General features: G+C 46.9%; 1 protein-coding gene across 1 annotated transcript in view; it reads left to right on the top strand.

Annotated features, from left to right (window-relative positions):
* Nucleotides 1-25,180, top strand: part of ERN1 (endoplasmic reticulum to nucleus signaling 1) — a 75,014-nt gene that overhangs the window by 32,161 nt on the left and 17,673 nt on the right. Inside the window, exons 3-10 of the mRNA XM_032870841.1 lie at nt 11,657-11,690; nt 12,676-12,748; nt 16,463-16,535; nt 18,893-19,015; nt 20,483-20,584; nt 21,430-21,691; nt 22,894-22,972; nt 23,795-23,960. Coding sequence (XP_032726732.1) covers nt 11,657-11,690; nt 12,676-12,748; nt 16,463-16,535; nt 18,893-19,015; nt 20,483-20,584; nt 21,430-21,691; nt 22,894-22,972; nt 23,795-23,960 — 912 coding nt within the window. The remainder of the gene's footprint in view (nt 1-11,656; nt 11,691-12,675; nt 12,749-16,462; nt 16,536-18,892; nt 19,016-20,482; nt 20,585-21,429; nt 21,692-22,893; nt 22,973-23,794; nt 23,961-25,180) is intronic.

Raw genomic sequence — 25,180 nt, forward strand, 5'->3', positions numbered from 1 at the left:
CGGCTTTCGTGACTTTTTGCAGTTGGATTTCTCTCCTATCCCTAAATAGCGTGCCTGTTCCTCTGGAAGAGTCTGAGGTCTGCCTTTAGAGGTGTGACGGAAACAGAAGAAGGGAATTGTAAGAACATTTCGTTAGCAGTTCTAATTGGTCTCCTCTTTCGGAATTTTCTAGGCTGAAAACAGCAGTCTCCACACAGAGTGGCACAGATTTCAACTCTGGGGGTCTTCCCCGCAGCATTACTAGGTCTGTTTGGGGATATGATTGTGAATGTTGAAGGCTGTGACTTTGTTACTTGTGCCAGGTTTGAGGGCACCCCCATTGCCCACGAATGAGTTCTGTGCCGTTCTGCGTCATGAGAGGTGTTTGGGCACAGGCCATAGCACTGAGTTGTCTTGTTCTCCTTGAATTCTTTTCACTGTTGATTATAGTGATCAACATGCACTTTGAGGTCTGAGTTACTTCTGCCGGGGGAGGGTGAGCAAGAACACAGTAGAATCAGACTGCCTGTGGAAAGAGGGGTTTTTCAGATGACTTTGGTCCCGCCGCATGCTTGTTTCCGTCCGACGTGACATTTGGTGACTTGTAGAGCTTCACCTGCAAGAAACCTTGTTATGTCCTTTCCCAGTTCTGGTGAGATTTGGAATTTGAGGATCAGCTCTTGGTTAGATGCCTGCATGAAAAGGCTCTCCTTGGGGTGCCTGGGGGACTCGGTCAGTTAAGCGTCTGCCTTCAGCTCAGGTCATGATCCTGGAGTCCTGGGATGGAGCCCTGCATCCGGCTTGCTGTTCAGAGGGAAGTCTGCTTCTCCCTCTCCCTCTGCTCCTCCCCCAACCTTGTGTACTTTCTCTCTCAAATACATAAATAAAATCTTAAAAAATAAAATAAAATGCTCTCCTATGAAAGCTGAACTTTGAAGAACATTTGAGACTTGCTGCCGTACACAAATCTTACAAATTAATGGGAACTTGAGGTTTAGATTACGGGAGTACTTTCCTTTGGGGACTGAAATGAGCTGCCGCTGGGGAGAAGAAGTCCCTAACTGGTTTACTGGAGTGCATTGAACATATGTGGGAGACTTACCTTTGGAGTTAGGAAGGGTGAATGACCTTGTTTTTACTAATAATTTTTATAAGAAAGTAGAACCTTCAGCATTTTCTTGAGGAGATGCCAGTGGTTTACTGCCTTCAGACCAGCCAGTCTAGCTTCACTATCTGCTAGGATTAAATCTCCATGTCGCCTTTGGGTCCTTTTTCCACTGCATTTTTTTTTTTTTAAAGATTTTATTTATTTATTTGACAGAGAGAGATCATAAGTAGACAGAGAGGCAGGCAGAGAGAGAGAGGGAAGCAGGCTCCCTGCTGAGCAGAGAGCCCGATGCGGGACTCGATCCCAGGACCCTGAGATCATGACCTGAGCCGAAGGCAGCGGCTTAACCCACTGAGCCACCCAGGCGCCCTCCACTGCATTTTTTGAACAGGAGGTTTTGCTACTATGTTTCCCTCTCCTGTTTGGTTCCTAACCAGCCCTCCTGCCCCCACACCGGTGCAGGTGCAGGCCATCGGACTGGGGTTACTGGGCCGCCTTCCTCACTGCCCTTTGTGACTCCTTCCCTTTATCCTTTACTTCATGCCCTGATGCCCGCCTGTCTAACCTTCCTTCAACAGACACGGAGCGTCTTTTGCTCAGAAGCCTCCAGTCAGCCCCTGGTTAGCACCCACCGTACCACATCAGAGTTTTCACAACTTTCTGCTCCATGGCCTCGCTGCCTACTGTCTGGCCTTACTTTCGTGGCTCCTCAGAAGGAACACCTGCCGCTTGCCAAGCCTGTGTCTTCATTCCCACAAATGGGGGTGATGGTTCTTCACTTATGCTGTCTGGTCATCCCCGTCCTCTGAGTCCTCCTTCTTTATGAAGTCTGTCTTCCCCGAGTACACTAGCCCTCAGTGACTTCCGTCACCCAGGAAATCCTGTGGTACATACTATAGGTTTCAGCAGTTCATTATTCACTGTTCATGTACGTCGGCTTTATAAACTCCTTTCTATATCCCACACAGTTGGCACATGCCCAGCATTTGCTTTTGAGATGCCCGTGGTAAATCTCAACAGATGATTACCAGTAGTTGGGTTGTCACACTCTTTCTCAGAAAGGGAGGGAGGGAAGGACAAGGCTCTTGAATATTTGGTATATGAGGAGCCTTCATTTCTGGCTTTTTTGGTCCATAAATACCTTTCAGAAGGGCCAACCCAGAAGAGTTCAAATCATTGCTAGAGATAGAAGGAGCTGGTTTGGAGAATTTCAGATGTGCTGTGACATCTTAGTTTTACCTAGAGAAGTCATCTAGTACCTAGAGAAGTTTCTAGTCCGAGAGTAAGCCAGTTTTAAATGCCAGGTACAATGTAGGGGTCACCTAGGTCGTTGTGCTTTGGAAAGAATGTGGTGAGGCAGGGCGGAAAAACCAGGGCTCATCTAGATCTCACCGGAGAAGCAGCGTGTTCCAGAAATATCAATGCTCATCTGAGAAAGAGAAGAGAATGATCTTGTAAGGTTGCTTAAGCTCCAGTCAAATGGGCAACCTGTTCTTGTGGCTTCCGTAATCAAAGGAATCCATTCCTTCCTACGTGGAAGAAAGTCTGCCCAGAGCTACCTCTAGGGAGAGGCTGGCGGACCTGAGGTCTGGTTTGAGACACTTATGTAAATTTTGGTTGACTTCATCAGAGACATTTTTCGTTTTTGCTGACTAATCACCCCCTCTGTGTTCCCACACCCTTGCCAGTTCTGCTAGGCGTGTGTTAGGGAAGTATGCTGTGCTGCTAACCCGGTCCTCCTTGCCCTTCGAGCCTGGTTCCCTCCAGTGCCTTCAAACCCTGGGGGATCAGGCTTCACTTTAGAAAGGGAAGGTTTAGGGCCTCTGGCTGGCTTAGTCAGTAGGGATCTCAGGATCATGAGTTCGAGCCCCATGTTGAGTATAGATATTACTCTCTCTCTATATATATATATAGACATAGATATCTATGTCTATATATATACAAACCTTTGTATAAATAAATATAGATATTACTGTATCTATATAGATCCAGAGGTAATCTATATTACTCTATATCTATATATATAGATATATATAGGTATATCTATATATAGGTATATAGATATATATAGGTATATCTATATATATAGGTATATAGATATATATAGGTATATCTATATATATAGGTATATAGATATATATAGGTATATCTATATATATAGATATAGAGTAATATAGATTACCTCTGGATCTATATAGATACAGTAATATCTATATTTATTTATACAAAGGTTTGTATTATAGGTGAATGCAGGAAAAACAGATGTTTCTTTTGAACATATCAGAAAGCCTTTCCTTAAATGGCTTCTTTTTTTAAGCTTGTCTTTTTAAAAATTTTTTTCATTTTATAAAAACTTCAACACACACAAAAGTGTAGACTAGTATGAAATCCTCATGCAGCCAGTGCCCACCACCAGGGGCTGTCAGCACATGGCAGGCCTCACTTCCTTCCTTTTGTAGCAAATACCAGATCATTTTTTTCCCCATACATTTAAATAATTTTTAAATGTGAGTGAACATGGGGCACCTGGGTGGCTCAGTCAGTTAAGCGCCTTTGGCTCAGGTCATGATCCCAGGCTCCTGGGCTCAAGCCCCACATTGGGCTCCGTGTTGGGCTCCTTGCTCAGTGGGGAGCCTGCTTCTCCCTCTCCCTGCTGCTCGCCCTGATTGTGTGCTCGCTCTCTCGCTCTCTCTGTCAAATAAGTAAAATCTCAATTGTGAGTGAATAAACAATGGTGTGTGACAGCTCTCTTTAGCTTTTATCGCATGGGTTTCTGTGTGGAAAAGTCCTTTTCATTTGGAAAAGTGAAATTGGAATGACTCTATCCCACATACAGTATTGAGTATCCTAAATTCCTGACTTCCTTTCATTCTGCAAACAGCATCGTCTACTAAGTACGAGGGAACCGAGGCCCCCTTGGCAGTTACCTTGGACGTCACCCTGATTACTCATTAAACTGTACATAAGGTTTATGTACTTTTCCAGGTATATTTCACAGAATGCAACATAGATGGGCTCTGTCCTTCAACCTGCTGAAAATTCAATCCAGCCTCGCGATATCTGAGACCCAGAAGGGTTGCCTATGCCTGGGGTGGGGGGATGATCTGTGCCTCCTAAGAAGATACCAAGTGCAGTGGGTGGTCATTTTCTGGTTTCTTGGAGCACAGAGACCAACGCAAAAGCATGGGGGCATTCAGGAAAGAGACGTGATTGAAAGAGAAGCCCGGAGAAGAATTGGGCCCAGGTTTTGCAGAACCCTGAATGCCTAGGCCTCTGGTTCCCAAGCTGTGCTGAGGGGCCCCGGGTGCCACAGTATATTCACAAAAGGCATTGCACCTTGTTCTAAATTTTTTGTTTTTGAAGATTTTATTTATTTATTTGACAGAGACAGCCAAAGAGGGAACACAAGCAGGGGGAGTAGCAGGCAGAGGGAGAAGCAGGCTCCCCGCTGAGCAGGATGCCCAATGCGGGGCTCCATTCCAGGACTGTGGGACCATGACCTGAGCCGGAGGCAGACACTTAACTGACTGAGCCACCCAGGCACCCCTTGTTTTAAATATTTGAGAGAAGCCTAGCAGTACTCAACAAGTGTCAGATACCACACTCAAGGTAGTTTCTAGTTTCAACATTAGGTTGTGCTCCTTTCCTTTCAACAGTGTATCTTTGCAAAGCTCAATTTTTGGTGGTTGCCGTGACAAAATTAAAATACTGCATGATAATCAACGTGGAATGGTAACGAGGGGGGCCAGTGTCTAATCCGATTATAAGGTTTGGGATATTGTATGCACCCAGCAGGCGCACCTCCCATTAGTAAATAATTATGGTTAAGAATGAAATAAATGGTTTTCTTTTCATTTATGTGTTTTCCTTTTTTTCACGTGGCTTTTGAGTTACTAGTCCCTATATACCTAGGTCGTGTAGAACTAACTGTTTAATAAATGGAATTGTAAAGTATTGCCTAGGGCCCTCTGAAGAAATTACTGAGACACAAAGGGCACCGCGAACTAAGAAAGTTTGGGATCTTCTGACTTGAGCCACAGAGATGGAAAGTATTCACTAGGCAGTGGGGGGAGCCATCGTAGGGTTTTTTGTGTTGGAAAGACATGAACAAATTTGCCTTTGTCAAGCCCTTGCAGGCGGTAGGTAGAATGCACATCTGAAAGCTAGAAACTCCAGATAGGGGGCTGGTTAGGAGACTGCTGGGGAGACCCAGTGAGAAATGGTGGCTGCTGAGTTTGGCAGACCTTGAGAAATGTTTATGGGCTGAATCTTACACAACTCAGGATCTAATTGAATGGGAGTGGGTTAGAATTAAGGGGAGAGTCAAGTATACAGACACTTACACTCTGCTGGTGGGAACCTAAAATAGCACAACCACTTTGAAGAGCTGTTTGACAGCTCCTTGTCAAGTCAGATGTAAACCAGCATGGCTCCACATTCCAGGTATTTTCCCAACAGAAGTGAAAACCCAACAAACACTTGCACACAGATGCTCGTAACAGCTTTAGTCATGTTTTTCCAGCCCCAAACTGGAATAACCCAGTGTCCCTCAGCAGATCAGTAAACAAATTGTGGCACATCCATGCAGTGGGACAGTACTTAGCAATATAAAAGCACTGTGATAACGTGCAACAGCATAGCTGAATTTCAAAAACAGATGCAGAGAGAAGGAACCCAGACACTCAAGAGAACCTAATGGGGGAACTGCATTCGTACAATTTTAGAACAAACACGACGAATCCATTGGTGGTTATGGAGTGGGAGTTGGGGATTTTGAAGGTGGGGATATTGAAGCGTGAGAAAATGCTTTGGGGTGACGGAAACATCGTAGGGTGTGAGGGTGGTTACATGGATGTGTGGGTTTCTCAAGACTCCTCGAATTGTACACTTAAAAGGAGAGAAAGGAGTAAGGAGAGAAAAGAGAGCCCAGAAGTTGGGTGTGTTGTGGGCTGGGGAGGAAGAAGTTAGCCGGCCAGAGGAGGACCAGAAGATCCTTGGAGACATGGTACCACCTGGGGGCTAGAAGGAAAGAGTGAAATTGGGCAAACTTGAGGAGAAGGGTAGAAGTTTGGGAGAGCTCACTCTGCCCTCTTTTACTCCCCCTGTGTCACAGAAGGCAGAATCAGGTGTGGAGAGGAGGACAACTTGAGGCAAAGAGTGAAGGTTTGAAATATTAACTGTGAGGAAGAGGGAACAGAGGCCAACCAGGAAGTAGATAAGCGTATCTCTTATGACTTGGGGCCCAACTGGAGAATGCTTTCTCCAAGAGAGATTTAGTGTTTTCTTCAGCAGCACTCAGAGCCTGGGTATGGAGGAAAGGCGATGGCTAGGTAGATTTTGGGTTGAGAAGTGGTAGAACCTAGTTACTGGATTATTAAAAGTCATTAATGATAGATGTCCAGACTGGGCAGGAAGAGAGGTAGGAAGGAAACGAACCTGAACTGATTGTTCCAATCAGTCCTCTGTGCCAGGCACTGTTTTAGGTGTTGGGGATATGGCAGACAACAAAAGGTCAATTAGTGGCTGGAGTCGATGTTTCTTAAAAAATAAGTTAAATATACTGTACTTCAGAGGTGGTTTAAGTGTCGTGGAGAAAAATCAAGTAGGGAAGAGGTGTAGGGGATCCCTGAGGGATAGGTGGTGGTCAAGGAAGACCCCCCTGAGATGGTGATATTTGATCAAAGATGTGGGCAGAGGGGGCAGCAAATGCAAAATCCCTGAGGCAGGAGCAGGCTAGACAGTATTTGAGGGCTATGAAGAGCTCGGCTGGAATAAGCAAGGAGGAAATAGCGAGAGAGCATTAGAGAGTGGGAGGGTGGGATTGTGTGGCATTTGTAGGCCACTGGGTGACCACTGGTCCTTATGATTGAAATGGAAACCACCAAAAGATTTTGAGTGGTAGAGAAGGATAATCTGACTTCTGTCTTTACAAGCATCACCATTCTCAAGGCACAGACTTTAAGTCTTAACAAACATTTCGTCCTTATTTAATCCACAGAGAGATGCCTCATGGGTTATTGGTGTTATTATATATTTTTTCTTTACTGATGAGGAAATTCAGGCCCAAAGAGATTAAGTAATTCTGCGGAGGTCACTCAGCTGGTAATTGGCGGAGTTAGGACTTCAGCATAGACTCATCTGATTCCAAAGGCCACATAGACCAGAAAAAAAGGAGCACTTAAAAGGGAAGGAGTTCTGATGACGGAAGGATACTGGGCATAGGAAACAAAACGATGATTGTTACAGATGGAGACCTTAGAGTTTCGCAGCTGACAGGATGTGTTGGGGAAATGAGTGTCAACAGTGTCATTTGGAGCCTGCCTGTCTTCTAAGAGAATAGTGGTACTGTTAACGAAATAGGGGGGTCAAGAGTAGAAGTAGGTTTGAATTAAAAGATGGAGGGCATGACTTTGGGTAGGTGGTGGCTGAGGTGGTGGTAGGAAATAGTGGAAATGTCCAGTTGATCCCGAAAGAAGAGCTCAGAAGATGATGGGGACCTGAAATCTCCCATTGTGGTTACAGTTGAAGCTTCAGGGAAGCATGTGCTCCCTGAGATAACGCAAGGGACAACCTGGAAATGTCTGTTCCTGTGGGAGGGAGCCAAAGAGGGGGGCAGAAGTCAGGCCGTGCTGAGAGGTACGGAACTCAAGGGGGAGGGCAAGCCATAGAATGGGAAGTGGCTGTGGAGGGGCTGCCTCCTAGTGGGTGGTCGGAGCAGCAGGTGCATGTGGTGGCCAGAATGGTCGAGAAGCTGCACAAATGGTAGAGCTGTTGGTGCTCCTGGATGGAGCCGTAAAGACCCATAGCTCAGAAGGGGAGCAAAGTCAAGAGTGCACATGTGGCCCAGGACAGAGGGAGAGGGCATGAGGCTCCAGAGAGGACAGGATAGAGAATGAAACCAGAAAAACTATTCATGGAAAGATAAAAATCCATTTCTTGTGGAGATAAAAATCCTTCTGTTTTTACCTTTGTGAACTTGGGCAAAGGAAGGGTGTGACCATCTGTTATGAGGCATTTCTGTCCCTGGTGAAAAAGGAGGCTTCAGTGAGCACAACAGTAGCAATGAGGTCACCCAACCTAATCCGGGTCTCTGGGTGTAAAGATTATGTCATTTCAAGGAACTGGACCCCCTAGGGAAGGGGGTCCCGTCCCGTGGTTGCTCCCTGGGGAGCAGGGAGCAAGTTCGTGTCTGCCCCTGTCGGTCCCTCCTCCAGCCTTACCTGTACCTCGATTAACACCTGTTTTCATACTTGCACAGGAACCTTCCCCCCCTCCCCGCCACCACCCCTTTTTTCCCTTCTGAAAGTAAAACAGCTTTGTGAGATGCCTTTTATCCTTATCAGTCTCAATATAGATAGAGTGGCTTATTTTGTAGCAGTGTTTGTTTATAGCCTTATACTTAGGCCAGCTTTCTTTTCACATGGCTGAATTCTTTTTTTTTTTTTTTTTTTTTAAAGCAAGACTCTTGCCTGATACCAGTTCTCATTATTAAATAAAAACAACCACTTTTCCACCTTGGGCTTTCATTGCACATTTTCAGATGATGCTGTTTGCTTTTATTTTGCTGGCTTTCCAAGTATTTTTTTTTTTTTTTTAATCTCTAACCTGTTATGTTAGGGAGAATTTCAAGCATATGGAGAAGGAATAGCAAAATAACTCCCCAGTGTCGCCATGGTCGTCTTTAACATTTTTTTTTTTTAAGATTGATTATTTATTTGACAGAGATCACAAGTAGGCAGAGAGGCAGGCGGAATGAGAGAGAGAGAGGAGGAAGCAGGCTCCCTGTTGAGCAGAGAGCCCGATGTGGGGCTCGATCCCAGGACCCTGGGATCATGACCTGAGCTGAAGGTAGAGGCTTTAACCCACTGAGCCACCCAGGCATCCCTCGTCTTTAACATTTATCAGTAGGCTTCCATTTCTCGTTTTATCTGCACTTGCATATATTTTTTTTTCCTGTAGTATTTAAAGATTTTTATTTATGTATTTGAGAGAGAGAGAGCACGTGCACATAGGTTGGGGGGGGGTGGACTCTGCACTGAGCACAGCGCTTGCATGATCCTGAGTTTAAGACCTAAGCTGAAATCAAGAGTTGGACACCTAACCGACTGAGCCACCCTGGCACCCCTTTTTTTCTGTAATATTTTAATATTCACAGATGCAAATGATTCTTTAAGAAAACAAAAATCTAGGGTGTAGGTCAGGGCTGGCCCTCAGAAGCCAAGCAGCACTTTTTTCACCTGTGGGAGTTGACTTAATGGGGGTGCCGTGACCTGGCTTCCAGCTCTGCCCATGTTCACTCCAGGGACTGCATTTTATGTGGATGGGAACGCTAAGATGACCAGAAGCTCCTCCTACTGGAGTTCCTCTCCTCCTAAGCCTACTATTCTAGAAGCACAGTTCTTAACACACCCTGAGAGCTATCCCACTGCTCCTCCCCTGGCTCCTGCCAGTGGCCTGTGTCTTCCCTGGAACCTGTCGGGTACAGGACTCGTTTTAGGACTTAAGGCCTCAGTGTCAGGTGGCCAGCGGATGAGCTCTAGAAAACTGGGGAGGTCTGCCCCCGAGGACAGGTCCCCGAGCATGAGCAAGCGTGGTCCCGCAAAGATAACCCCGTGACCAGGACTCGAGATCCTGTCAGTCTCCGGGTCTTGTTTCTGGGGAAGTGCAGAATTTGGCCGCATCCTCTTCAACTGTGTTTTTCTGTGGTACCTTGAAGCAGCCAAAATGGACAACCCAAAAAGCTACCCTCTGGCCGCTGTGTTTCCCTGGCGCCATGGCATTGTCGCCTCCCCGGTTTGGGTGGGGGGAGCAGGGCTGTGGCTGCACCTCCCCTCTGTCGGGGGCGGGGGGTGACCTGTCTCTTGTTTCCTGTGTCTTGCGTCAGTCTGTTTGTGAGCATGTGCCCGCAGGTGATTAATGGGGACAGTAAACAGACGCTTCCTAACTGAAAGTTCCTCCTGTTTCCTAAGATGTTTCTGGTGTAATGAATTGTTTGTTTGCAGCCCACAGACCACATGTGCTGTGTGTGCTTCTGTCCCCGCGAACACCGTCTGTGCTTTCATGTGGGAGCTGGGCTTGTAAAGTCCACAGATGATAAGGCTTGAAAGAGTTTTCTTCATCTGAGAATGCCAGGGGGGCTGGGGAATCAGCGGTGCAGCCTGGGGAGCCTGGCACTCTGCATCCAAAACCCTGTGACAATATGTGCCATCCTAACCGCCCCCCCCCCCCCCCCCCCCCCCCCGCCCCGGCTTTGAGGTTGTGGATGGTGTGGCTGTGTAGCCCGGGGTGGGGAATCAAGATTTTTTAATGGGAAAGGATTTTTTTTATTTTTTGCCTTTCCATCATTTTTTTTTTCCTATGTGCATTGAAGATTTTCTCCTCAGCTGCATTACTACTCTGTATACATTATCTTTTCTCCTGAACATCACAATATAAAGATTTATACGTTTTTAAAATTATATAAGCCCTTTTAGAAGCCTTTATTTTCTGCCAAGTGGACATTCCCTAATTGAACCATATTACTGAATAGTTAATTCATTTGTAATGCTACTGTGAGCATCTTTGTACACAAAGCATTTTCTGTGTTTTATATCACATTTAAACTAGATTTTGTAGAAATGAAATTTATGGATCAAAGGGAATCGAGGGGAACAAGCACTTGGAGGCTCTAAGATTGCCATATTGATCCCCCAGTGGGGTATATCCATTTGCCACCAACCAGATTCTCATCAACAGGAAAATTTATTCTTAAGCCACAGTTTTGTTTTTCTGAATGGGAGTTCCTAGTACCACTACAGGAATCTGTGACAAGGTGATGGTTTAGGTTTTAAAAGGCCTTGGTGTGTCAGAGAGTGACACTGTGACTCATTGTCCACTGTGGGTTGCGACTGGTTCTTCCTTCGCTGTCCATCTCTCAAGTTATGTGCACATTTTTTTTTTAAAGATTTATTTATTTTAGAGAGTGGGGGAAGGGCAGAGGGAGAGAGAGAGAGAGAATCCTCAAGTAGACTCTGTGCTGAGCGTGGAACCTGATGTAGAGCTTGATCTCATCACCCTGAGGTCATGTCCTGAGCAGAAATTAAGACTTGGGTGCTCAACCGACTAAGCCACCCAGGTGCCCCCATGTACACATTTCTTGACATCAGTTCCATTCTGCTATGTTCTCTATCCAGTCTCGGGGACAATCTGTGTCTTTGGGTGTGTGCTTTCTTTTCTTTCTTTCTTTCTTTCCTTTTTTTTTTTTTTTTTTTTTTTTTAAGATTTATTTATTTGAGAGAGAGAGCAAGTACAAGAGGGGAGTTAGGAGCAGAGGGAGAGAGGCCGACTCCCTGATGAGCAGGGAGCCTGACATGGGGCTCAATTCCAGGACGCTGGGATCATGACCTGAGCCGAAAGCAGATGCTTAACATGGAGCCACCCATGTGCCCCTGGGTGTATGTTTTCTAAAGTGCCTTCATGTACATATCTGGTAAATTTAAGGTTTTGATACCATTTGTGAATCTTTCCTGGGGACCTCTTGGAATCTGATATTTTAGACTCTGATGATGCCTTTGTTGTTGTTTTGCACAGATCCAGTTCTGCAAGTTCCAACACATGTGGAAGAGTAAGTCTTCTGATTTGCTTCAGTACTTCCCCTTTAATGCATTTTTAAAAAACTATTCCATCAATATTTAGGAAGCTAGCTGCTGGGAGTGCGTATATGCATACATTTGAGGTATAACAAGAATGATGGGGACAGGAAGTCTTACAGGTGCTATGGTCTCTGTTGGGTGGTCCGTTCCTTGGGGGAAGGAGATAGTGATATTAAAAAGGCTTCCTTGAGATGAAACTCAAGTTGAGTTTTGAGCTTAAGCTGCCAAAGTCCTGCCAGAGGGTTTAGATCTCTCCCTCTTCACTGTTCACTGTCATACCATGGAGAGGAAACACGAACGTGACCTGCTACTAGAGTGTGTGCTGTGGCACCTGTCAGAGCTCAAATGTTGGGGGCATCCTAAGCACAGAAAAGATTCAGCAAGGGGTTTCTGAGTGCCTAGTCCTAGTTTAGACTTCACCAGGTTAACCTTACCAAAGACCATGGAGAGCCACGGACTAGAGACTGTCATCCCTCTCCTTGGCAGGTTCTCTCTGATGTCAAGCTTTCCGAGTCTGCTCTTATTGCCTCCAGTTTAAAAATAAATGTTTGTTGAACACTAAGGTAGATTTGTCCTACCTGTTTACATATTGTTCCATGCTATTAAATATTAATTGTTAACATTCTATACACAATTGACTTAGAAACTGAAAAGCAGACTTAATGGGTTCTTTTTCACTTCATCATCGTCACCCGGAGCGCTTTGACCAAATGATGATTTACTCTTCTATGGTTTTTTACTTTTCTTCTTTCTTGCAGGTTGCTTTTTTTCTGCTCAAGTGTAGCCTATCACCATAGGGATATTTTATTTGTGGCTAAAAGTGAAAGAGCCGTGGGTGGAATTGTCTTAGACACACACATGTCCCCCTTCCCCCAATCATGATTTTGCATGGCTTTGGGATGTTGTTCTGTGCCCTGGGCTATAATTTATCACTGATACTTACTGCTCAATCTCTAGGCCTGCCTTCCTCCCAGATCCCAATGACGGCAGCCTTTATACGCTTGGGGGCAAGAATAATGAAGGCCTGACGGTGAGTGTATTTAGTTTCTTTGTGTACTTCCAGGTTCCGGACCAGTGGTCCTCAACTGTTGTCCATTGAGATCACCTGAGAGCTTAAAAAAAATCCCTGGAGATTGTGATTTGTGTGGTCTCGGGTGAGATGTGGGCATCAATATCTTTTTATTTTTTAAAGCTTCTTAAATGAACTTTTAATTTTTTATTCTTATAAGATTTTATCTATTTATTTGAGAGAGAGCAGGAGCGGGATGGAAGAGCAGATGGAGAGGGAGAAGCAGGCTCCCCACTAAGCAGGGAGCCCAATGGGGGGTTTGATGTGGGGCTCGATCCCAGGACTCTAGGATCATGACCCAAGCCGAAGGCAGACACTTAACCAGTGAGCCACCCAGGTGCCCCCTAAATGAGCTTTTACATGGCAGCCATAATTCAGAAACACTGACCTGGACCAGCAGGTTCCCATGGGCCAGCCAGCATGCTGGAGAGGTATGAGACTCCCTCTAGCAGCAGGATTTGCTCTAACTAGCGATTCTCAAATTGGAGGTTTAAAGCATTGTTTACCCCCTCCCACCCCAGCGAATGTCCCCTTCCGGCACAGGGAGCTGGTGAGATTCCATTCCCATCCCGTCTTCATTTGAGAATCTAGACCAGTGGTTCTTAACCTTAGCTACACATTGTAATAACCTGGAGCACTCTTTAAAAAAAAAAAAAAAATCTGTACCCCAATCCCAAAAGTTTCTGTTTAATTGATCTAGGTCATCAGCAAGTTTTAAAAGCTTCCAGGATAAGAGAATTTAGAAACAGGCCCACACATATGATCACCTGATTTATGAAAAGGGTCATGCTGCAGGGCAGTAGGGGAAAGGTAGTCTTTGAATAAATGGCATGAGTCAGCTGGGATGTCCGTGAAAAAGTATCTTAACTCCTGCCACACGCCGGACACACAAGACTCAGTTTCAGAGAGATGGCGTAACTAAGTGTGAAATGTGGAATAAAACTTTAAGAAAAAAACGTAGCAGAACATCTTCACAACCTTAAAGTAGGAAAAGATTTCTTTCTTTTTTTTTTTCAGTTGGCTTCTTGCCAAATGTGGAGTTCAGTGCAGGGTTTGAACTCAAAACTGTGAGATCAAGATCTGAGCCAACACTAAGAGTTGGACACTTAACCAACTGAGCCACCCAGGTGCACCAGAAAAGATTTCTTAAATAGAATGAGATAAACAAAACAGAATCACCCCATACTAACCATAAAGGCCAAAAAAAAATTATTTTTATATATATATATAATTATATTAAAATTAAGAGTTTTTCTTCCTTAAGAGACACTGTTAAGAGAGGCAGGCCACGCTGTACCCGGCAATACACATACGACTCCAACAAAGGATTCATATTCAGAATATGTAAAGAACTATGGATTATTAAAAAGAGAACCTAATAGAGAAATAGCAGAAGAGGTTATCCAAATGGTCATTTAAGCATATGAAAAGATACTCAGCTTCATTAATCATTAGGGAAATGCAAATAAAAATCACAATGTCCTACTACTAAAATGAGAGAAATAGACAAAACAGGTGTTGGGGGAGGGATAGTGAAACAACCAGAGCTCCTGGGCACTGCTGGAGAAGGGCCACTTGGTATATCCAGTTTGGAAACTGTTTGGCAGAATCTGTAAAGCCTTATGACCCAGTCCTCCCTCCCAGGTTATTATGTACCCAACAGAAACACCTGTGAGCATTCGCCAAACAGGTAACCAGAGTTACCGCAGCGTTTCTGAAAATAACCAAGAGGTGAAAACTGCCCAGACAGCATCACTAGTAGACAGGATAAAGAAATCACAGAACAGCGATACAATGAAATAGTTCTGCATCAGCGAAAACCAACAGTCTGCGAGTCTACACAGCAGCGTGGAGGGACCTCACCAATCTGAGGTTGGACAAAAGATGACAAACAAGAAAGGTTGCACACTGAGTGATTCATTTATATAAAGCTCAAAGACAGGAAAAACTAGTCTATGCTGTTTTGAAGTTAGGATAATGATTACCCTGGAAGATTAGAATTGGAAGAGAAGGCAAGAAGAGGAATTTCGGAGCTCTGGAAATGCCCTGCTGCTTCATGTACATTCTGGCTACGTGGGTTGGTTCACTTTGTGCCATTGCACTGAGCTGAGGTGTACAATTCCGGGTGCCATTTGTGTCCTGCTTCAATAGAAAGTTTTTTTCTAAGAAAGTCTCCAAGTGATTCTAATGTGCAGGTTGAAAACCAGTGGTCTAGACTATAAGTGGCTGTGAGCTCTAATCGGGGTATTTTAACCTCATCTTCTGAATAGCCAGGACTGGAGCGAATGAGAGGAAGGCAAGACTTGCATCCAGGCGTGTGTGTTCTACCATCAGCATTTCCCTTCACATCCCCAGAGCCTGTTTCTGAGTGCTCTGTTCGCTAGACACCGTGTACAGTGATTTGTGGAAGTTGTCTCATGTTTCAGCAGCCCTCTGGGGTACAGATGTTATCCTACATGAGAGGAGTGGAAACTTTGCCCACAGAGGTGAAGAAGTGTGTTCAAGGCCAAAGCATCAAGTGTTGTAACTTGGGACTTGAGCTCGAACTTCCAAAAGATGCTCTGACCACCAGCCCTCACGTCTTCCTGTGTTGCGGGTTAACAGTTCCGCAAGCTGTGTGTTTCCCAGCTTGGGCCTTAAATAGGGGGGCCTGTAGAAATGCTCAGCAGACTGTAGGCTCCAGACTGGAAGCCTTGCAATGACTTTGTGATTCTCCAAAACATCTGGCAAAACCCACTCAGCCATGATGGCCTTTCTGTGGCATTTCTCCTTTTCTAAGGCTCAATTTAAATGTGGGGATAATGGGGGAAATCCAAATGATTGATTATTTCAAGTTCTGTTTATTAAAACTAGAAAGAAATCTTTTCTTTTTTGGGGAAAAAGATGACGGTGTAGTAGAAATAGAATAGTTTCAAGAACACAGAATGTTCCAAAAATAAAGTATACCGAAACGAACACTAACCAAAGGAACTCATCAGATGTCAGCTGTAGACTCAGTTGTATGATGAAATGCTGTTGAAACACATGGATTCTTTTGAGTTTGAGTTTCTTTTCCTGGCACCTACCATAATTTCTTTCTAATACCAAGACTTAATTTTCTTGTTTTTTCAATAAGAGCATTATTTAATGAAGAAACCATCAAAATGACTTTTTCCACCTCAAACTCCTGGGTCACCCGCATAATGATGATGTCTCCTTTCCTTTAAAGCTTCAGCTGGGTGCTGAAGTTGCTTCTCTTCAGAATTAATCTCATGGCTCACCCACACTCTGAAAACCATGCCATTCCACTCAGCCTAGCTGGTCCTGGGTCAATTTTCAAAGATAAGAGAATTCTTTCTGCTCCCCCCCGCAATATCAAAGATTGTGTAACTTCTCTATATTTGTATAAGTCTTTTCAGAAAAGGTTTGTATCTTCCCCAGAAGTGCTCTGTACAAGATACTTTAAGGGGCTCCTGGAGGGGACCTGGGAGCTCGAAGCTTGTTCAAAGTGGATTTGGAAGCCTGGGGCAGCCCTTCTCCTTGGTTTCCAGTAAGGAAAACTCCCATCAACCATCCACACTGCCTCTCTCTTATTAGCAGAATTGGGTAACAGAAACAGATTGTGCAGTAAAATTATAATAATTGCACAAGACTTGGTTAACTTATTTTTTCCTTTTCCTTTTTTTTTTTTTTAAGAAACTTCCTTTTACCATCCCAGAGTTGGTACAGGCATCCCCATGCCGAAGTTCAGAAGGAATTCTCTACATGGGTAAGAGTTCCTGTTTTCAACACTGAAACTTTGATCTCTTTGGAAATGAGTCCTGGGAAATTCATCTGGGAAAGTAGGGCGTCAGAGAGAGAGATGTGCAGTGACTCCCCACGAGCCCTTCTGGGAAAGGTCTTTCTTACCTCCGTTGTGCTTATTCACACCAGGATCAGCTGACCAATTAAGAAAGGGTTCCCTCCACTTGAGAGCAGACTTGACACCATTAATATGGTTACTCATTTAACAAGCTTTTTAGCTGCCGTGTTGACTTACCCCAGTGATTTAAAGATTGCAACATACCCAGAAGCAATTGGATGAAATTTAAAGTGAACACAATAGTCTGAGCCAAGAAAGGGAAGCCAGCTTCTGCCTATTAATTATAGGACTTTCTTAGTATTTCCTGCTATCAGAATATTGGATAAAACAGCACTTAACAGCTTGGCCAGATAAGCGACCTTCTTACCTATGAGGTCACCTCTTTGAGAGCATCAGATCACCTGCTTTTCTTTTACCGTGTTGCTGCCAAAATGTCAATAGAAATGCATTTGTAATACAAAGGAGAGCTGTGTTTATCTTGAAATCATGGTAGTAATAATATCCTATATTTACATAGCAGCTTTCCTTCTGAGGAACTAAAAGCACTTGCTGCCTGTTCGTGCCTCAGGAGCTTTATGTGCATTTCTGGGCCTCGCATACAGGCTGGATTTTAAGTTTTTGCTTGGGACTCAGGAGCTGTTGCTTTCTTCCACACCTTCAGGATGAGGCAGCCCCAAGCCTCGAGATTCAGAGGAAGTGATCAACACAAGCTTTCTCTTCTCTCCCCTGGGCCATGCTCCAGGCCCTCCTGACCATCTTCTTTTTTAAGATTTTATTTATTATTTGAGAGAGAGTATGAGCAGAACCCAGGGGAGGAACAGAGGGAGAAGCAGTCTCCCTATTGAATAGGGAGCCCGATGCGGGGCTCAATCCCAGGACCCTAGGATCATGACCCGAGCCGAAGGCAGAGGCTTAACTGACTGAGCCACCCAGGCACCCCATCCTGACCATCTTCTGACCATCTGCGTAACTGTTGTCTGTCTGGGTTTCTAACTTTTGGCAGTGGTTCATTACTCAAGATGCATTTAGGCTAGTGTGTTTCTATCATCTTTGTGTGGTGTCCTCTTAAGTGAGTTCATTAAGCATATTTAAAACTGTGGCAATTGCCCGATCCATCCTTTAAGTGGTCGCTGAGTTACCCAGATGGTAATAGTCCTCAAAGTAACCAGAAGGGTGTCATGCCAGATGGGAAGGGATCATGAGCATGGCTATTTGGTGATGTTCTCACTCTATCTGCAGACCTTTTTCATACTAAGATTTTGTCGTTGAGAACAGAACGTTATCCGTGGACAAGTTTCACATATGTAGACTAGGCATGTATGTTCCATCTGTTAGAACTAAGTGTAGCTCCAACAAATTCTGATGCCCTGTTCTGTGATCTATGGTCACAGACATGTGATCTTCTCAACATCTCTGTACTCTGCTTCCAAGAGTCCTTTGAAGTAAGACCCTTGTCCAATAAGTTAGAAAGATCCCAGTAACCAGAGGCCATGCCTTACAGAACAGAAATGCGTACCTTATGGTGACTGTATTGACTTGCAGATGGGAGGCCCGTGCTACTGACCCACCATTAGCCGGATGCTCTGGAGTGTGTACCGCAGAGGCATATGCTTTGAGTTTTCCCAGTGGTGTTGTCTAGCTGTGCTGTCCACCTGTTCATACCTTTTAACCAGCCAACCAAGGTGTGGGGGTGTAGTGTGTATGCTGGGGTCCATGGCTGAGATAAGCTTGGTCTCATTAACACCAAATTGCTACCAACTCTACTACCCAGTCCCAGGTATCAGCTAAGTAGAGTTATAAACAGTAACTGTGGATCCTCTTTACATGTGGGCTCCTTAGGGAGGGGTGTGGAGGTCTGTGAATGACGGTTACCAGAGAAGTCAACCCTGGGCAAATTTCTCTATTTATATAGAGCTTAGTCTGCGGGAAGAGGTTTGTCCTTCGGAGGCCAGGCTTTTCAGATTTAAGGCCACTCATCAAAGCAATGAAGTCTGTGAGTTTTATTAGGTTGTTAGGTTTGAAGGCATTTTCAAACCATCATTAGGTTATTAAGTTATTAGAAGACCCAGTGGGCCAAGAAGTTTTATTCTCTCTGCTCTAGCATTCACCTTGTCACCCTCGGAGCATTAGAGAAATGTCTTCAACATCACGAGAACTCCCGGCCTCTCAGCACAGGAAACATCTTGGCCTGCTAGCTTGGCAGGGATACATTTTTTTCCATATGGGGTGAGTATAAACCACAGTGTGTCCTTGTGACTTTTCAGGTAAAAAGCAGGACATTTGGTATGTCATTGACCTTCTGACCGGGGAGAAGCAGCAGACTCTGTCGTCGGCCTTTGCAGACAGTCTCTGCCCATCAACCTCTTTGCTGTATCTTGGGCGAACGGGTAAGAAGGGACCTTCTCTTGTGTACAACCTGTCTGTTCTGCCCTCCCCCCCACCCCGCCCAAAAAGACATTAAGTAGCCTCCCCCTGGTTCTCTGCTGCTCTGGGCTTCATTCTCTATAAGGTGGCCAGAACGGTCTTCTCCAAACACAGACTTTACCATGTTGGTTCCCCCTTTAAAAGCCTTCCCTGCCCCCCTACCAGGGCTCCCTTGGCCGGAGGGATTAGCCCGAAGCACCACGGCCTGCAGAACCTCCATGATGGGGCCACGGCCTCTATTGCCTCCTCCCCAACTGTATTTCCCAGACTTAAATGTTTTCCAGTCAGTTTCCAGAATAAGCATTGCTGGTTTTATTTTTTTATTTTTTTTTTAAAGATTTTATTTATTTATTTGACAGAGAGAGAGAGAGAGAGAGATCACAAGTAGGCAGAGAAGCAGGCAGAGAGAGGGGAGGAAGCAGGCTCCCCGCTGAGCAGAGAGCCCGACTCAGGGCTCGATCCCAGGACCCTGAGATCACGACCTGAGCTGAAGGCAGAGGCCCAACCCACTGAGCCACCCAGGCGCCCCAGCATTGCTGTTTTTAAAGACATTCAGCAGTGGGTCCATCCCTCTCCACCAGCTACGCACCTGTTTGCCTTGATTTGATCTTGACCCTGAGGCCGTTTTTTATAGTGAGGCTCTTCCAGCTGGAGTGTTGGTCCTGGCCCCTCTCTATTTTCTTTGTATTCAGCTTAAAAACTGAATGGTTTCTTCTTCAGCCTCTCCATCTCACAATATATCACATGCAGTTAGGAGAGCCTGCTTGGCACTTTCTGAGTTCTGCCTGGAGATCCCCGCAGCCAAACCCGCAAGATCGCCAGGTGCTTTCTTGCGCTTTTCTAAGTTACTGCAAGCAGTGGTCTGTGCTAATGTCACTGCGCGATAGCCTGGGCCACCCCTTGGCAGCTTCCAGGAGCAGTTTTCCTTCCTGCTCCTTCAGTCCTCACGTCGGCCTGCCAGCCTCCCCCTGCCACCTTGTCCCAGCCAATGCCACACGTTTCCTTGTGTTGCCATAGCCTGATCCCATGTCTGGGTACCAGTTTCTAACATCAGCTATCTATTGCTATATACTAAACCACCCCATCACTTAGGTGGTTTTAAATGATACTGTGATTTAAAAAAAAAAAAATCGTGATGCACAATAGCAAAAAAAAAAAAAAAGTAAATAAACACAGTGATATTGATTCTGTGAGTCATGAGTCCAAGGGCACAGCGTGAGTGGCTCATCCCTGTCCCACACGCTGTCGGCCAGGTTCACCCTGTGTCTGGGACTTCAATTCCCACCCACGTGGCCTTTCTCTTTCCCTAAGGATGGCCTGGACACTTTACAGACATGTAGAGAGGGTCTGTCCGTTGTCATGTAGGTCAGGTCGGCCCCTCAGCAGGCGCTGGGGCCCCTGCAGGTAACAGGCCGGTGTGTGTTCTCCAGAATACACCATCACCATGTACGACACCAAAACCCGCGAGCTCCGGTGGAACGCCACCTACTTCGACTATGCAGCCTCGCTGCCTGAGGACGACGGGGACTACAGTAAGTGCTCCCGGGAGGCTCCACAAGGCTGGCGGGGTACGTGTGACCACTGAGGACGCTGTCACTCCCAAATGCCAGGTGTTCTTTTAAGGCGCTCTTGGCCACCAGCTTCTGGAGTTGCCAAGGCTTTGACAGTCGGTATTGAAGGGGCCTGGGAGAGAAGCGTGGAAGGTAACCTTAATAGAGTGGGTGGGGAGTTAGCCTGAGAGGAGGATCAAGCACCATATTGAGTCTCTCTCTGTCCCAGAAGGAACACACCACAAGCCGCTGGGAAGCGGAACTAAGTATGCTGTGATGTGAACAGTCCATCCCCTAAATGTGACTCATCTCCCTAGTTTATTTCTCTCGTAAACGTTCCCCCAACTCAAACGAAAACTGAAACCCAATTTTGCCATCGGAACACTGATACCTGAACGTCTGACAGAAATCTCCTCTGTGGGCAGATGGGGGCGGTGTCAGTGGTCAGCTTTGACCTTCCACTCCATCAGTTGGTTTGAAATGATTGCTATAAAATATCCGAATCCTGGGCCTCTCCCCTGGCTCTTTCCTCCTCACTGTCGACTCCAGCTAATTGTGTAGAGCGCGGGAGAGTCTCACCAGGTAAACCGCCGTCCACAGAGTGGTCCTAGCTTACGTTTGTGAAGCAGGCAGCTCTCACTGTCCTGATGTTGTAGAGCCTGCGCCGGGTTCACTGGAAACAAGGGACATCGTTGGGAGGCTATCTGAGAATGCTCCAGAAATCTTGTTTCCTGTAGCTGAGTGACTGCTTCTTGCCAGGAGAGGGAGGATGTGGTCGGTCGTGAGATGGGGTGAGACCGCATGCTTTGTTTATTTGATCTGTGCAGAGATGTCCCACTTTGTGTCTAACGGTGACGGGCTGGTGGTGACCGTGGACAGTGAATCCGGCGATGTCCTGTGGATCCAAAACTACGCTTCCCCCGTGGTGGCCTTTTACGTCTGGCAGCGGGAGGGTCTGAAGAAGGTGCTTCACATCAATGTCGCCGTGGAGACCCTGCGCTACCTGACCTTCATGTCCGGGGAGGTGGGCCGCATCACCAAGTGGAAGTACCCGTTCCCCAAGGAGACGGAGGCCAAGAGCAAGCTGACGTGAGTCAGGGGACCCAGGGCAGAAGAGGGCAGCCGTGACCCAGACCATCCGCAGGACGCCATGGCATAGCGTGGATAAAGAGCCAGGACTGGCTCCTTCGGAAAGTTCGAGATGCGTCTATGCACTGGGGCATGCCTTGATGTTTCAGAGTTCTCGAATATTACATAAATCAGAATTCTGGACAGGGATAAGAGACCGCTGATACAGAACCCCAGCACAGTTTGCATCTGTCTCAGCTGGTGGGAGGACAAGAGATATCTTTACCTTTCAGCTTTCTGGATTTTCTAAATTCTCACTGTAAGTCATATTCATTTCCAAAATGAGGGAAAGAGTGTTACCGCGTGTAAGCCTGAGCCTCAGCAGGCTTGTGTTCGCCATCCCCACCTGTTAGCAGCCGGCACCGTGGTCCCGTGGCCTTGCCGAATCCCCGTTTCCCACTCCGCAGGGTGCAGGGAGAGCAGGTGGGACCGAGAGCGCTCTCCGAGTTGCACAGCACCTTTCACACGGCAGGTGTCTGTCGAGGGAGGTTTCAAGAGTTTAGTGGATGACCACCCCACACTGGCTATTGCTGGTAACCGCAAGGGTCTGGAGGTGCAGCCCTGCCTCTTCACGCCAACCCCACAGACAAAGCTGGACCCTCCCCCCGCCGCCCCTCGCTGCCCACCAGCCGGGGGAGCAGCACCCTCACCCGGTTTGGAACTTCTTGTGTATCCCTTTGCTGCAGTCATCCAGCTGAGAGCAGCGAGTGTGTCGCAGGGTTTCTGTAGAACCTCTAGACTCCCAACGAGTCACGAGACAAAATGGCAGCTCGGTTGTCAGAGCAGGCTGTGGTCCGGGCCACCTTAGTGTCTTGGCGGTGGTTGCGAACATTTGGTCCTTCCCAGGTGAGCACTGTCCGTGGTTCTTTCTGCAGGCGGCGTGGGGACGGTCCAGCACAGCCTGCCCTTGGCGGGTGAGCGAAGCCAGGCTGACAGCTGACTCGTTCGTGCACACCTCTGGAGGCAGTGACAGCCGGGGCCTGCAGTCCAGGTTCCCAGGACGGTAGCCCTGCCTTCACGTCCCCGCTGCCAGAGTGCCAGGGGTTAATCTGGTTATTCTTAGCATGGCATTTGGGCCTGGCACACTTCTCTCCAGAAAGGCCCCTTCTGTGGGACATAGAAATTAAGTGACTGTGGAATGCATGTTTCTGCTTGTCTTCTAGGCCCACCCTGTATGTCGGGAAGTACTCTACCAGCCTGTATGCCTCCCCCTCCATGGTTCACGAGGGAGTCGCCGTTGTGGTAAGTCTCCTCTTGGGGGCTCTCAGCGGCAGCCTCCTCCTAAGCACTCCTCTTCCATTTTGGCAAAGAATGACTCTGAATTATATTTGAACATCCTGTGGGGAAAGAAGGCAAGATGCAGGTCTTAGATCCCGAGAAACAGTTCCTGCCCATGTACCACTTTTTACTTCCTGAGGGAAGATGTATAACAAGAGCAGCTTCCCAAGCCCCGGGAGCCCTAGTCATTCTGCTTTGCTTTCATGTTCAAGTCTAAACTGTCCAGGCTGGTGTTCACACCCTCCTCTGTCTCTGTCCGGGCCCTCAGGACCCTTCTTCCACACTGCTCGGGTCTCTGTGGGAGTTGTACAGGCCATCTCTCCCTCATTCCAGAAGGTTCCTGTTTGGCTTTCTCCACCTTTGTTCAGGCTGTGCCTCACGCATCAAATGCCCTCCCTTCCTTTTTCCTGCTCAAATCCTTCCCATCCTTTGGTGACCTCTCGAGGCCTCCTCAGACCTCACCAGCCTCTTCCAAGTGCGGAGCCAGCACCGGGCTCCTGGCCAGAACTTCTTCTACCAGGGTCGAGGCAGAGGCTGTGGGCTCCTTCACTTACCTCTGCTTCTCATAGTAGCCTCTGGGAATTCCACACACATTCTTCCCAGTCCCCAGACAAAAGAACTTAAAAAGCTGTCCCTGATGAAGGTGTTGAGGGAGGAGGCTCTGCCACACAAGGGCTTTGTGTCTTGCTCTGGCTGTCCTGGGCCAGCCCCACACTAGAAATCGCTTCCCTTGGGTGCTCGTCTACAAGGGCTGCCCCAGACCTCACTCCCGTTCTTTATTCACAGCCCCGAGGCAGCACTCTTCCTTTGCTGGAAGGCCCCCAGACTGATGGGGTCACCATCGGGGACAAAGCGGAGTGTGTGATCACGCCCAGCACAGATGTCAAGTTTGACCCTGGGCTCAAAGGCAAGAACAAGCTCAACTACCTGAGGAACTACTGGCTTCTGATAGGTAAGCGCTGGTTTCTCATCCCTTCTGGCCACAGCATGCTGCCCCCTGGTGGGCAAAGACCGGCCTTGCTCGTTACCGTGGTCAACTGCATTGTGCTTAGCTCCAAGATGGTCTTTCAGACCTGGGACTGTTTTTATCTGCAAGGAAAAGAAACAGGGTAGTTGTGTTACCAAGTCAGTTCTCAAAATTCATTTAATGTTCCAAAACCCAAGTACAGACTTAACATAACCTTTGTGCAGTTAGCCGGCACGCGGACCGTCCATTATATGCCAGGCACTGGCACTAAGCACTTGTGAACCCATCTCCTCATTTCTGCCAGCAGCCCCTTGTGGGGTAGACAGCCTTGTCGCTCCACTTATGGGAAACCAGGGCGATTCCTATGGAAGAGTTCCGTGGCGTGTGGGGGGAGTTGGAGACGGGGTGTGGGGGGGTTGTTGGAGACCCGGGAGGAATGGAAGGTGGTGAAGAGATTGAGGCTGGGCTCAGCAGAAGTCCCCAGATGTGTATGTGTGGGGTCCCCTTTTCCTTTCGCTTCCATTGTTGCTGTCCTTGCTAATGGCCCTCAGAGGGACTTGGAGGGCCTGTCAGCCACAGAGGTAGGTTGAGATGAGACTTGAAGGCAGTGAGTGTGATAAATGAAGGCAGAGTCACGTGAGAGGAGCTGTGTCTCTGGTAAGCGTCCCTAGTAATTAGAGCAGGACAGAGTTTTCTTGAATTTGATTTGTCTCCGTGCATCCTGTCTCCCCCACTTCCGCTGCCTCCCAGCCCCAGAGATGGTGAGAGGCAGGGATGCCGCTTTGTGAGGGGGCACGGGAGGTGAGTGGATGCTAGCTGCTGAGTGGAAGGGGAAGAGAGAGGGCAATGCTGGAGGCACCAGGAAAGGATGTGGGGTGGCTGGGAAGCATGTGGGCCCAGGAAGCATGTGGTGGCACCCAGGCTGGGCTGGGGGCTGGGGGCGGGGGTGTAACTGGGAGTTGCAGATAGGAGCCTGAGTGTCCTGGAGTCCTGATCCGTCCCTGTACAGTTGTCCAGGTCTTGTTCTTCTGACTCTCTGTAGTCATTTTTCTTCTGCTTATTTTTTCTGCCAAATAATGGGCAAAAGAGGTAACAGAGTAATTCTACCTTTTTTTTTTTTTTTTACGATTTTATTTACTTATTTGACAGAGAGAGATCACAAGTAGGCAGAGAGGCAGGCAGAGGGGGAGGGGGAAGCAGGCTCC

Source organism: Lontra canadensis, unplaced genomic scaffold, assembly GCF_010015895.1.
Source record: "Lontra canadensis isolate GAN:19392208 unplaced genomic scaffold, GSC_riverotter_1.0 scaffold41, whole genome shotgun sequence".
NCBI lineage: Eukaryota > Metazoa > Chordata > Mammalia > Carnivora > Mustelidae > Lontra > Lontra canadensis.